This window comes from Thunnus maccoyii, chromosome 4, assembly GCF_910596095.1.
Source record: "Thunnus maccoyii chromosome 4, fThuMac1.1, whole genome shotgun sequence".
In the NCBI taxonomy this organism is placed as follows: Eukaryota; Metazoa; Chordata; class Actinopteri; order Scombriformes; family Scombridae; genus Thunnus; species Thunnus maccoyii.
In genome coordinates this window covers 34,113,653-34,129,175 of record NC_056536.1, presented here as the reverse complement: position 1 = coordinate 34,129,175, position 15,523 = coordinate 34,113,653, and the positions used below count along the sequence as shown (strand labels likewise).

Below are 15,523 nucleotides of genomic sequence, written 5' to 3'. Positions count from 1 at the left end.
TTCTGAATAATAGACATTAAATAAGACCTGAAGACAGTCGTGACACAAATCTACAGTATGATACTTATATCCTGAGCCGATCACAAGTATCTATCAGAGCCAATATGGGCGATATATATCCCACCTCAGCCCGCCGGCGCCGCTCACCTTTACAACAGCTGGAAATGTGTTTTACTCGCATATGTGAGTGAAAATGAGTGTGTGTGACTTCCTGGTTGTGCAAAATAGACATATTGCAACACTTCCTGGTTCACACACCATCTGAAATACACCAACAAACTGACGCTGAACCCACAGCGATGCAGACGCAGCCTTCATCTGAGCCCAGTGTATCCCATAATGCACCACTGTATATTCTGGGATGAGTCCAAAGACAAACATATGTGATGATTCTGCTTTATGTTTATTTTTGAGATTGTTTCCACTGAAAAGTGTTGCTAATATTTCGCCCCCATCATGTTTGTTAACGGAGTGGACAAAATATTAGGAACACTGTTAAACGCAGCACATCATCACCCACAACGACCTTTAATAACACACATGAAGAAGAATCATCACCTTTATGACAACGTCAACAAAAACTGACAATAAATGTAGAATTTATGACGGAGCTGTTGTGTTTGATTGATTAGTTTAGTACAGCTGTTCCTAATAAAATGATCGATCATAAGATAAGAAACATTTGATTAATGATGCAACAGACCAGATAAATACAAAAAATATAAATATATTGAGGAGAGTTAATGTGTAGAAAAACTACACAATAAATCTAAATAGTGACAGATTGTAGCTTCATATTCACCTGCAAAGTGAAATAATTATTATAAGAATCATAAACTAAAAACTTACAGTAAAAATTATACAATAATATTTATGGAATAAATGAATCTCGTTTATAGTTTAGTGTCTTCAGATTATAAAATCCTAAATTCATAATTATAGATGGTTTTATTTTAATTCTGCATCCCATAATAATATGATCTTTATCTCCTAATTATAACTCTGTATGTTCAGTTTAAGTCGTTTATTAAATTATATATTTTTGATGCACAGAAGAAAATCACATTTTTGTTTTTCTCTCATATTTATTTACAGAGAAGCTTCATTATTTCACTCAAATCTGACGAACAATCAGATAAAATATAAAAGATTGCGTCCCGTAAATACGACTCATAATTACACATTTTTCCTCTCATAAATAAATTATTTTATATTGTTATTATAAGATTTTTATCTCTTAATTATGAGATGTTTAACTTAAAACTACGAGACCTTTGTCTCAATAATTAATACATTTTTCATCTTATAATTAATGACCTCTAATAATAATTATTAATTTCTATTGGTCTCAATATTATGAGATAATAAATTAAATTATAAGAAAACACAATTATTTACAACTGATCATTTTGGTCTTTTTTTTAAGCAAAAATGCCAAATATTTGCTTTATTTAGCTTCTCAAATGTGATTATTAAATACTTTACACACGATAGTAAACTGAATATTTTGGGGTTTTTAGGGTTTTTGACTGTTGGTCGAACAAAACAAGACGTATGAAGACGACACCTGTGACTCTGGGAAATGATAACAACCATTTTTCACTTCTTGTAAAATGATTGATTTGATCGGATAATAATAATAATAATTGATACTTAATTAAAACAGCGTCCAGTATCAGTGATATATTCTGAAACGTCTCGTCCTCGTGTGTGTTTGTCAGAAATGATGCTGAGTATAAAAACATGTGATTGGAAATAAATACCTGCTGACATGTTTATTGATAACAGTCAAACAGGAAATATCAGCTGACGTATCGATCAAACAGACAAAATGAAAAGGGTAAATGTATTGATCACAGCTGCCTCTGTGATGAAGACTAACAAGCTAATCTCTGTTACCGAGGTAACTGCTACAGTTTTTCATTTCATTGAATGGGCTACTGTCCAGAGTCAGGAAGTGGTGAGCTGACCTCTGACCTCTGACCTCATCGCTTGCTGGTCTCATGTAAAGATGCTGATGAATATGGAACAGCGGCGCCGCGTTATCGCCGCATGTCTTTATTGACATTCACCATGTTTTATATCAGCTGCATCGGCGCCGGGGTCCCGCCCACAGCTCATGAATATTAATGAGCATGTGTGTGATGTGATGGAGCAGAGAGAGAGAGAGAGGGCATCAGGATGACAGACGACACAATTTATGATCCTCCAGGGGGGGGGGGGGGGGAGGATGGAGCTCTCGTTGGCGGTTCAGCATGGCGTAACCGCACGTGTCGAAATGCATAATAATATAGTATGATACATGTGTGTGTGTGGCCGTTCCAGCCATATGTGATACTCTCCCTCCAGTCAAACTGCCGTTATGCAAATATTGTTGAAGTCGGGTCATAAACAGCTGGCGGCACTAATTGTCCAGTTGGTGCCATTTAAACCATTGCAGGAGAACGATGATGTCATTAAAAGAGCAGAAGTCAAAGGTCAAACGATGGAAAACATGATGGACTGTTTGTTTGATGGGTTCATTGGAGGAAGGTTACAGTCTCCTCATCATCGCTCTACACGGATCTGATGTTTTTGTCTGTTTGACCTCCCTAGAAACAGGTCGTAATGTCAGTCTATAGTTAGTTTGAGTGACAGCTGACATCTAGTTGTCGTAGCAACTGTGAGGTGGAGCAGTGCTGCAGGTCACATGACGTTTATATACGTGACAGATTCAGAGGAGGAGGCTGGATGGAGGCAACATCGTGACCCCTAACCTTTAACCCCCCCCCCCCCGTGGTTATTATTGTTGCCATGACAACGAAGGTGGTCTAACTTTAAGGAAGTAGTAACTTTAACCCACCACATGTTTCTCTGACCTTAACAAAGTCATTTTAACCCCAAAACCATCATCTCTAAACCGAACCAGACCTGAACCACAGCGTGGCACTAGGATACATTATTCAAAGTACAAATAGTGGGTTTTATATGAATATTAGTTTCATAGAGATATTGTAACAGTTATGTGTTGGGGGTGTTCTCCAGAGATAAAACTGAGCTACTGACACATGCAAAGTGTTTCCAAAGAGACTCTCCAGAACCTGTTGTTCCTCTTCTCCTTTCCACAAAGTTTGTAAAAAAATAGGCAATAAATGAAAAGTGCAAATCAATAATCACCTCTGAAGTTCTTCTACATGTTCCAGGCTGTTGCTGTCTGTGTGTTCTGGTGTATAAATAGGTAGAGGTCTGTCTGCAACGAGGTGATGAGTAAAGTTTGATCTCAGTAGTCAGCGCAGTCGTCTCTGATCTGAGACTCCAGTTAGAGACCCGGTGTGGGGACCAACTTCATAAGGTAGTTTATTCATGAACACTTATTATAACACTTTAATTATATATTAAATTAAAAGTGTCATAAAAACAAAAACAGGATTTTTAAGCCTCTTTCCACTTTTATTGAAATACAAATACAAATAATTTTGCTGCCTCAACAAATACAAATACAGATACAAATACAAATACTGGGATCTCTGCACATCCCTGGTTGTCACATCATAAAACATGATTATTGATTAACAGATGATGTGTTTAAAGGTTTTATAAAACACAGACAGATGATGTCGTCCTGCTGATAGAGACGCCAGATTAGAAAACGCTGCTACGTGTCGTTCTGGAGTCACATGATCAAACACTGGAGAGTTTTTCATTTGGAGGATTTTGCTCCAATTTTACTACATCTGATCTATTCTTCTTATCTAATTCTATCTCATCTCATTTATTCTTATTATAACACTTTAATTTTCTAAAATTAAAAGTGTCATAAAAACAAAAACAGGATTTTTAAAGCCTCTTTCCACTTTTATTCAAATACAAATACAAATACAGATACAAATAGTTTTGCTGCCTCAACAAATACAAATACAAAGTGGGATCTCTTTTACTACATTTTATCTACATTTTCTTTTTTATCCACAAGTGTGAAAGTTTTACGTGATATTTCAGGATTTCTTTTTCTGAATCTTCCACTCAAGATTTTTTTAATGTTTAAATTGAAAATGTGAATATAAACAGGTGACACGGAGGATAAATTCCTCCACAGTTAATTCTAGTCCAGTGAAAACATGAAAACAGGCCTTTTAGTCTCATAAGCAGACGTCGTTTTCTCACCTGAAGTCATATTCAGCTGCTGCTGTGCATCTACATCATCATTTCAGTGACAAAGTATATTACATAAAACATTAAACACTGGTGTCTAACCTGCTGCGTTCAGAGCCACTGTGACCCAGAAAGAGAGAGAGAAAACTAATCCTGGTAGGTCGAGTCCGGCGGTTTTCGTCTGAGACCGTGTGTGACATAACATAAACACAGTGAGCTGGATTACTGACAGCGTCGGAGTTAAAACAACCCAAAAAACATGTTTCAGCCGCAGCAGCGGCGGCGGCGGTCGGGTCACTGCAGGACAGGAACACATGTCGAAGCTGAACGCAGCCCAACAGCTGGATCTGGCTCTCTCTCTCTTTGCTGCAGTCCAGATGTGGAGATCATCATCATCTGATCCATAAAAACAGTACAAACCGCCGTAGCGTCGGTCGGATCCCACATCTGTTTATTCTGGATCTCTAGTTTTTTTATTCTTGTCTCATGTTCAAAATCAACATGAATAACACTACTGATAACTACCTGATCTGATTTATTTATAGAGAGAATACATTTACACACATTTCCCAAATATATAAGTGTGTCTTTAAAAAACACTTGAGCTGAGTAGAGGAATAGAAACCATCAAGAGTGCCGGTCCATGCAAATATACACCGTTAACATTATATAACATTAAAATCAGGATGCAAATGTTTGAAGGGTGAGTCAGTAACGAGCAGAGCTGCAGCAGCAAATATCTAATAGTTACGTTTGCTTTCAGTTTCACAGAAAAATATCTGACAATAATAATAATAATAATAATAATTCATCTGTCACTATAAAGCATAAAGCAGCTTTGATTCTCCTCTGACATTAGTGAACGTTTACGACGCATTTATTCATTCAGACGTGAGAAGTGAGTCCAGCTGACCAATCACGGTGTGTGTGTGTGTGTGTGTGTGTGTGTGTGTGTGTGTGTGTGTGTGTGTGTGTGTGTGTGTGAGGCACATGTGATGAAGTGCACCGGCCCCTGAACACGCGTGTTGGCAAGTTCAGAGAGAGACCGCCAACGCAGAGGCGGGGGTATGGGGGGGCGTGGGGGGGCGTGGGGGCGTGGGGGGGGGGGGGGGGGGGGGGGCATGAGGGGGGGGGGGTTATGTCTCTCAGCAGGTTGTGTGTAATCTCAGTCTATTCACAGCTGGAGCCAACAGACCACTTTAATATGAGAGCTTCACCACCCACACACACACACACACACACACACACACACACACACACACACACACACACACACACATGCTCACACACACACACACACACATGCTCACACACACACACACACACATGCTCACACACACACACACACACACACACACAGAGCAGTGAGCCTACACTGTTTTGATTACGAGCTAATTTGCATGACGCACCCTGCTGCGAGCTCACACACATGCTCACACACACACACAGACACACACACAGACACACACACGAACACACACACACACACACACACACACACACACACACTGTCGTACAGCGAGCCGCACACACATCCCTGCTGTGCTGTGTGTCAGTGTGACTGATAGGATTTCAGTGTTTTATTATCAGAGAAACAAAAGACTGCAGCTAATAACTGTGTGTGTATGTGTGTGTGTGTAAATGTGTGTGTGTGTGTGTGTGTGTAAATGTGTGTGTGTGTGTGTGTGTGTGTGTGTGTGCCACAGAGACACCCGTCATGTTCTCTTTTAATTATTTTGACCAGAAAATCCTGCAGTGTGTTTTTTGTTATTTTCCCTCCGAGAGAGAGAGAGCAGCTCTCACTTGAACGTTTTCATCGATATTCTGGCCGTCACACAGTAAATAAACACGCGGCGTCACGTACCGCGGTGACATTTCACTGAAACACTGCTGCAATAATAATAATATCATGTTTGTTTCAGCAGCAGCAGCAGCAGGACGCGGGTCCACAACAAAATATCTCAACAACCTGCTGCTCTGGAGGATGAATATCAGTGACTGTAATGATTACAGCTGCAATTATTAGGTGATTAATTGATTAGTTGCCAACTAATAAATGAGTCACCAACTATTCTGATAATCGATTAATCATTTAAAGTAATTTTTTAAGTTAAAAAAAGTCCAAAATTCTCTGATTGCAGCTTCTTAAATGTGAATATTTTCTGGTTTCTTTAGTTTCTGTGACAGTAAACTGAAGATCTTTGAGTTGTGGACAAAATGAGACATTTGATGACGTCGTCTTTAAGATTGATCCACATTGATCTACATTTTTCACCATTTTCAGACATTTTATAAACCAAACAACTAATTGATTAATGGAGAAAATAATCAACAGATGAATCGATACTGAGGAGAATCGTTAGTTGCAGCTCTAGTTGTTAAGCTGTGAGCTTTACTTTCATTGATCTAAAAAATAATCTAATCAAAATAAAAATTAACGGATTATTTCCTCAGTTATTTGATTGATAGTATCGTCTATAAAATTTCAGTGAAACATGTTTTAAAACAGTCCAAAACTAAAAGTTATTCAGTTTACTGTTATCAGTAAAATTTTCCCATTTTTGCAAAAAAAAATGCTTGAAAACAATTGATTATCAAAATTGTAGACGATTATCTGTCGATCGACAGCTCTAAATCCTGTTTCCTATAAATTACGTTAATATAAAACTATTTATAATATAATATAAATATATTTAATATATTTTGTGGGAAACATGATGCCGCCTGATTATGTTCTTCTTCATTAACGCTGCTGCCAATAAAATGTTCAAACTGAACATAATCTGCCAACGTTTACTGTTCATTTATTTAATTTTTCCTACAATATTCCTCCTGATTGACTTGGTTAAAGCAGCTATAATTAGTGTTTTATAATAATAACACTGATGTGTCAGCGTGTAATGTGTTTGTCTCATAGTGATGAATCTATCAGAGACTCTGCAGCTCCTCTCGTTGTTTATCTGTCCGGCTGCAACTTTACTGTTCTGGTTCACTCTCAGCGTCTCATAGCGTCGCCACTGTTCACTACCTGCTCACAGTTAGCTGTAGACTAGCTGGTGAACATAGTGGAGCATTAAGAAGCTAAAGAGCCAGATATTTCCCTCAGGAGTTGGTAGAGAACAAAAACAGAGTTAAAAGAGAGTGAATATTGGACAGAAACACGACTCCACATGAATGATAATGTTGCTCCGTAAATAAGCAGCTGGTTGCTAACATGTTAGCCACAACTACTCTATAAGCTGATTATATGACAGAAGTAGTTTTTACAGACTATTCTGCTGAAAACAAGTTCAGGCAGCTTTAACCAGGTTGAAACTATGAAGGACCAAGAATAGAACCCTGAGGAACCCCACATGTAATTATTGACATTATCAATGTTGCTCCACAACTGCTGGATGTGGAAATAAACAACTGTTTGCTAACAAGTTCAACATGTCAACTTAAAGCTGATGGAAACTAGTTATTGCAGATTTATATGGTGGCCTTTGACACCGACTTTAAGCACGAGATACAACAAATAGATTTTTTTCATTTCATCAAATACATAAATGTTATTCAGACATGACAGGACGTTTACATATTGTATCATACTGCGGTTCTGGTGCCCAAGAAGTTTAATGATATGAAGGAAATTCATGCACTTAAATGAACCGTTTGTCTGTTGTTCTTCCAGAAGTTGAGACTCAGCAGGAGAAGCAGCTGATTGGTTGACCTGTTTGGGAGGTCAGGGGTCGAAGGCTATGGCGGGCCGACTCCTCCTCTTCCTGTTCGTCACTATGACGCTCAGCCACGCCCACTTCCCGCCCGGCCAGCGTCTGAAGTCCCGCCTCCAGAGAGACAGACGCAACATCCGGCCGAACATCATCCTCGTCCTGACCGACGACCAGGACCTGGAGCTGGGTGAGTGAAGCTGTTGTTATTAGTACTATTACTGATACTGTTTATGTCACAATTACTATTAATGTTACTGGTGGTTCAAATTTAAAACTGACAAAACATCTTTCACCATAATTAACCCTTAGCGAACTCCTCACATCCCCTTAGTTACTGTTGCTACGCCTGTCAATAACACTGCACACATACAGTTTACAGTTCCTGGTTACCAAGAAAATCCTGTTCATTTATCCCGTATATGATGTTATCTAACTTCCAGTTTAAGCACTCTCCCAGTTAAAGGAGTGGTTCACAGTTTATCAAGTCCATCTTAAAACAACAGTCAGGAGCCCAAATGAACATTCAAGCTGTTTTTCTTGCTGTAATCATTCCTCCTGTTCATACTGACCATTAGAAGATCCCTTCATAATGACCTTACAATGGAAGTGATGGAGGACAAAATCCACAGTCCTCCTTCTGTGCAAAAATGTATTTAAAAGTTTATGTGAAGCTAATATGAAGCTTCAGCGTCCAAATGAGTCAAATCAAGTAGATATCTTTCAACGTTACAGTCTTTTTAGTGCCAAAGTTCCTCTTTTTGTTACTATACTTCCACCTGCAGCTCAACAGGGAAACTGATATTTCTTTATAACGCACACTGCTTGGATATTAACTCTAAAAATACATAATACGTTTCTTGCACAGGCAGCACAGAGGTTACATTATTATATTATAGAGGTTATGTTAATTTATGCTTTATTGTTTGCATTTTCAAACAGCATGTTTCACTTTTATGAGGAAACAGGAGGATGAGGACTAACTGATGAGTCTGATAAAGTCATCTCTGCTAAACTACCGAATCAAATAGCGAGCAGGACGTTAGCTAACATTAGCTAATGTTAATCTTAGCCTAATAAAGCTCCCACTGGTGGATATGTCAGTCCTGAACAGGACTTTTTCTAATGTTACCTGTAACCCCACAAAATCATGTTGTTAGCTAATTATATGCTAACTCTTGGCCTTCAAAGCAGTAAGCTAGTGCAGGTAGTAAGCTAGTTAGCCGGGCATGCTAATGTTTGTAGCTTATGTTTGAGCAAACGGACACACGATTGAATCCATTCCTCACACTTTTACACTTGTGTTTTTGGTTTTTGCAAAGAGATTAGAAAAGACATCAACCTCCAAACTCTGTGTCTCTCTTTCTACACTACAAACATCTAACCTGCTCGTCAAACATTGTACAACATGCTGCAACAACGTCTCTCTTTATCTCTCTGTAGGTTCGATGCAGGCGATGAATAAGACTCGCCGTATCATGGAGGAGGGCGGGACTTCTTTCTCCAACGCCTTCGTGACCACGCCCATGTGCTGTCCGTCACGTTCGAGCATGCTCACTGGGAAGTAAGTGCTAAAAGACAGACAGACACATTTCCATCTGTACCCGACATATTGACTAATTGATTTTCTGAAACGCTTAAAAAACTAATTCCACTGATTTTACACGTCAAAAACAGCAAAAACAGGTTGTGTTATGTCTGATGTGGCTGGAGGAGCTGAGAAAATGACCCAGGTGATGTCATAGTGATGTCAAATCCCTGCAGCCCAAAATGCATTTTCCCCATAGACCACCATTATAAAAGAGACGTCTGTAAAACTGTTGACAGGACGCCTTGAACTGCAAACAAGGTCAATTATGACTCTCAAGGCGAGAAAAGTGATTTAAAAATCTGGGAGGAGCCAGCGTGAGAAACGCTACGGTGCATATTCTGTACAACGCAAAAGTAAACCTGGAAGCTAGAAAGTTTCTTGGCTTTTATGCCAGGTGAGCAATTCTAATTGGACTGAATAGGCGCCATTTTCAGTCTGGTATCCAGCTCTTATTATACATCTGTGGTCCTGTGTCACAAACTGAAGGTGTGGAGTTTGAAAGATACAGATACATCACTACAAGACAGAACAATAATGTAAAGCTGTACTATATTTTATTTGAGTGTCTGAATTCTGAGTGTGTAAATTTATTCACTATACAGTGCCCACAAAAATTTAACAAAAACATGCACCTTATTCTATAGTTGTGAAAATCACTGTTGTGCAGATGCAGATTAAGACTAATGAAAGATGTTACTGAGTTGCATCATGGGAAATGTAGTATCCAGTGTTTTTGGAGCTTTACTCAAAACTAGGACTAATGCTGCGTTCCACGCAAGTCAGAGGTCAAAAATTTCCCATGTGACAATTTCGACCTTCGAGCTCAGTGCCTCCACATCTCAAAATGTCAAATGCAAACAATTAATTAATGCGGCTGATGGCGAGAAACTCTATTCTGACAGGCAGCTTATGAATATCTGCAACGTTATTAGAGCTTAATAGGATGCATTAACGAGACAGAGCAGGATAAACGACGGATAAGTCAAATAATATTTTACATCAGTTTAGTCAGAAAATTACACACAGTAGCGAAACAAGTACCGTTATCATCACATTCCTGATACCTTATGTCATTCAGCTCTGACTTCCAGAGCTCCGACTGGACTGGACTTACAAGGCAAAAAACCCTTTAATTTATAATTTAAAAAGTTAAGAAATAACAATATGTGCTTTGAGATCAAGGATAGAAAAATAAGAAGGCGAGCACTGAGGAAGACGACATTTCAACCCTCTGAAACCAAGCACTGATTTTTCTCCTTTTTTAAACTGGTTTTAGCAAATCTCTGATCAAGAAAAATAGTTCTTTTCATTTTTTGGTTTTTGGAGGATTATGTGAAAATGATGCAGAAGTGCAGCAGCAGGTCTTAGTGCTTACAAATATCAGTGCTTTAATTTTGACAATGTCCATAGATTATCAGTCATTGATGATCCAATAATATCAAAATATGTATCTTAAAAGTGAATTTTATTGACATGAGACTGTTTGATACAGCACAATAAAAAGCATATGAATTTGACTAGTTAAAATTATAATAGTGATCCATGCTATAATGCTGAAAAACTGTAAGAAAACAACTTTTTTTTTGACCTTGCAAAATTGGAATTTTATTACGTCAGTCCTCTATAATTTCTTCATGTTTGCATATTGAGCTTTGCTTGAACATCATAATGATTTTTGACTGTTCTTATCTGGTGGACGTCGTCCTTGTTTGGGTCTCTTTATGTGTGAAACTGAAGGAAGCAGGTTTTTTTGATCTGTGATCAAATGAACATCACTCCTGAATCATGCAGTTGATGTATATCCATCCTTGCAGAGCCAGCAGCGGCCTCTTTTTTCAACTCTCATTGGCAAGTGCCTCACATTATCCCTGTGAACATCAGGAGGGGGAGCACTGTGGGCCATTTTTTTTTCACACTGAGGCTTTGTGCTCTTGCCTCATCTGTGGATGGTTTGCTTCTCTTCAGGGTACTGATTTGGATGAGAGAGGTTTCCAGCTGTGCTTGTTCATGACTTCCTTTCTCAGGGATCGGCAGGGTTGTACAGTCACACTCGAATTGCAGCCGAGCATTGACCACTGCAAGGATGATGGAGTGCCAAAAAAAATGTACAAATACCAGCGCTGGACCTAATGTGAACTTGTACTTGGCTGTAAAGGAATCAAGCAAATTGATCGCCACCATGAATCAGTTGTACGTCCCTCAATATAAGACTTACTGGATTATTCCCACTGGTCAACCTTGTCACCTGGGTGTGGACCACCACAAGAGGAGAGAGGAGCACAGACTGGTTGTGACTTTGCTCCACTCTGAAGTCAAAGCTCCGTCTGCCTTGTTTTCTCAGCTCCTTCTCTTCTGCTAACCTGAGGTTTGGCACATGCACAGGTCGTACTGTTCCAACATAGTGGATTTCAACCTCAAGGAGTCTTGACGAGTAGAGGCAAAGAAATGAAGAAATTGTCTGCAAATACTCTTGTGGTTTTGTCCTGCAGGGAGTGTTGATGCAAGCTTCATGACTGTATCTCCTGATAATCCAAGCTAAGACTTGGCACGATTACCCTGCACACTCCCTTGGTACACGTCAAAGTCTTAAACTATGCCTGAGATTCCTGTTCTTGCCCAAACCTTGAAGCCTTGAAGGGATGGGGTTTCCCACGCATGTATTGTCTGATTCCACAGAACTTAAAAGGAATCATCATTTCATCCATAGAGTTATCCTCCTCTGGCACTATCTGTAGGCATTTCTCTCTGAATGCATCCAACCATGGCCTAATCTTCCAGAGTTTGTCCTGTTTGTCTGTTACGAGGCATTACGTCAGCTACAGGGGCCCTAGTGTGTGTCGGCTTCCCAGTAAACACTGACATTTGCACTACACCCATTTGCAAGTACATGTCTATCATTTGTTGCAGCTCTTTAACAGATATGTCAGCATCTGTCCTGTGTTTCTGGAGACTGTACTTATTGCTCTAGATCGTCACATTCTGAAGCATCTCTGAAGACACAGTGGGGGGTTTGTAGTAAACAGTTAGAGGTGGCTGCAAAATCAGCACCTGTGAAGGTTGTTTCAGGGTTTTATGAACTCTGCCTTCTGCCTTCTGCCTGTGCTGTGTTGTACCAGGCGTATCCTCACTCTCTGGCTTTCTGCCTGGTTCTCCCTCAGGCTTTCACTCTTACTTCCTGATCCTGGTCATCCTGTGCTATGTTTCCTTCATTGCCATCACTGTCCTCTGACTCAGTCTCAAAATCACTCGTATCTTCTTTAATAACGGCATCCAATACATCCTGAAATGAGTGCACTCTTCCTCTCTTTGTCAATGGCATTCTGAAAGGTACATAGGTTTTTTTTTAATAATTCAGATATCTAATGAAAGAGCTGCGGTGTCAGTGGGAGACATCCAGTATTGATATTTTCCTGCTAAAAATGTTGCTGTGATACAGTTCAGAGTCTGAGGTGTTTATTTAGTGTTTGTCTACTAGACAGTTTAGAATAGATGTTACAGTTTCACAACTGTGAGCCTCTGGGAGTGTTTATTAATGTTCAGTATTTATTATAACTTCTGTGAAGACATATTTTATATTATTACAGTTGTGTTTCACTGTAGTCATTCATTATCTGTTTATACAGCAGCAAGCACTTCTAGGTGCCCACAGGAGGAGTTGTAGATGTTGACTAATACATTAATAAACACTTATATCTGCTGACAGCTGCGTTATACTGAGTTATAGTAGTTCTTTGTATACTGCTTGTATTATATGTTTACAGTGCCTCGCCACTGTTTTACAACTTCCACATTAGAACCATGTGAACTCATCATGTGACCTTGTACACGCTGTTTAGGTATCATACACATGTAATAAGAGAGGTTAACGCAGACAGACGGAAACTTAAGTGAGAATTTGTCCTACATAACAAGTAATATAAAGAGCCGGAGTCATGACATCACTTCCTGTCGAGCTTCTGTAACTCAACACAATTTCTCATTCAACGTTTCTTTCATCGTCTTTGTCAAAAAATGAAGCGCGTTCCCGGCGTTTGCTTTCTACATTCTGAGAGCGCAGCTGCTGTCAGACATTTAAACCTTTGTTATTTTAACTTAAACTATGTTTTCATTGTGCTCACACAAAAAACTACAGCGACAACGAGGTGTCCATATCCATAAAACTCCCAAAGCTTTTTTCTAAAGTTGTTGTTGCTGTTTGTAGCTGTAATCTGAGCTGTGTACAGACGGTACAGACTTGTATTTCTGATCTGTCGTGTCAATAAAGCTTATTTGAATTGAATTGTTTATTATTACAGTTATTATTACAGACATGTCTGAACTCGCCGCCGCCCCTCCACTCACTCATGGACTCAACTCGTCTGTTGATGCGTGACCTTTAGCCAACAAACCTCAAGGACTTATGGGAGATAATGTTCGTTAAAGGCCACTAAAAACATAAATATTGAATAAACAACGATATTTAGACTCCCGTCCTTATCTAAACATATAAAACGTACTGTTGAGGTTCTGTTCAAGGCTGGATATTTACTTATTAGTGTAGTTACTAGGGATGTGCAGAGAGCCCAGTATTTGTATTTGTATCTGTATTTGTTGAGGCAGCAAAATTATTTGTATTTGTATTCGAATAAAAGTGGAAAGAGGCTTAAAAATCCTGTTTTTGTTTTTATTACGCTTTTAATTTTAGTTACAGTAAGTGTTTATGAAGCTTGTGTTAGTAGCCCAGCTACTGCTTGTGTCAACACCCCCAACTCTGGGAGTGATGTCCAAATAAGGAAATGTGCGTCATGTAGCAGGTGGATGTGACTCCTCTCACTGAGACCTGCTGATAGACGCCACAGCGGAGCAGAGGAGAGACACTGAGATAGTGATGTAACCGACCTGCACGCTTGTATTTCACATGGTTTATTTTTCTTCCTGAAAACAAATAATTTTTGAAATATTTGTATGAAACAAATATTCGTGAAAAAAAAACAAACACTATTTGTGCTTTGCCAAATGTATTTGTATTCGGGCACACCCCTAGCAGTTACGTATGTTAATGACATTTTTAATGAGGTTTCCTGCTTCTGGAACAGAACCTGGAAGTTGTGGTTTGACTTCAGGTCTCTATATGTAAAAGTAGACGCCTGCTGGAGCTCCTGATCCACAGTCCTTCTAGTTTACGTGGTGCTTTAGTGGTGCATTAACAACAGTTTCCACACAGTAAACCAGGAGCCTTTATGACCTTTATGAGAGTTTGTGGGAGTTTTCCTGGTCATTAATGCGGCTTTGATCTCTGTCTCCAGGTACGTCCACAACCACAACACCTACACCAACAACGAGAACTGTTCCTCGATGTCATGGCAACGGCAGCACGAGCCGCGGACCTTCGGGGTGTACCTTAACAACACTGGATACAGGACAGGTAGAAACAACACACACACACACATAATGTTTTTATTCTACTACTCGGTGATTCTCCTGACTGACTGACTGTGTGTGTGTGTGTGTGTGTGTGTGTGTGTGTGTGTGTGTGTGTGTGTGTGTGTGTGTGTGTGTGTGTCTCCAGCCTTCTTTGGGAAGTATCTGAACGAGTATAACGGCTCGTACGTCCCCGCCGGGTGGAGAGAGTGGCTCGGTTTGGTGAAGAACAGCCGCTTCTACAACTACACTCTGAGTCGCAACGGAGTCCGAGAGAAACACGGAGCGCAGTACCCACAGGTATGGACACACACACACACACACACACACACACACACACAGGTAGGTACACATTTATTAGAGTGTACTGCAGTTGGTTAAGCTGCCGTCACACCTTTAGTTTTGTCCATTTGGTCCAGACAAAGGAAAAAAAAAAAGATGTACTGTTGACCTCATTGATTGGGCGGTTTTGGTGACGTCATCAGCACTACATGGACCCAACAAGAACGATGCTGAGCTTTGAAGCAATTCTTGTGTAGCAGCTGCAACTTCTGAGATCATCACATGACGCAAACTGGCCCCAAAAAAAAGCTTTTTCCACAAACACAATCACTGGACAAACAGCAGCTGTAAAACTGCAAATCCATTTCTCTGAGTCTAACGAACTCTCTGATAATTAATCTTTTCATTA

The 15,523-nt window shown here is 39.6% G+C and overlaps 1 protein-coding gene across 6 annotated transcripts in view; it reads left to right on the top strand.

Moving 5' to 3' along the window:
* Window positions 1-15,523, top strand: part of LOC121896268 (extracellular sulfatase Sulf-2-like) — a 97,154-nt gene that overhangs the window by 52,460 nt on the left and 29,171 nt on the right. For 5 of the 6 annotated variants that reach the window (XM_042410055.1, XM_042410053.1, XM_042410054.1 and 2 more), the window contains 4 exons: window positions 7,805-8,031; window positions 9,285-9,405; window positions 14,718-14,836; window positions 14,981-15,132. In XM_042410055.1, coding sequence (XP_042265989.1) covers window positions 7,872-8,031; window positions 9,285-9,405; window positions 14,718-14,836; window positions 14,981-15,132 — 552 coding nt within the window. In that variant the 5' untranslated portion in view covers window positions 7,805-7,871. The remainder of the gene's footprint in view (window positions 1-7,804; window positions 8,032-9,284; window positions 9,406-14,717; window positions 14,837-14,980; window positions 15,133-15,523) is intronic. The other variant, XM_042410052.1, reaches the window with a different exon arrangement.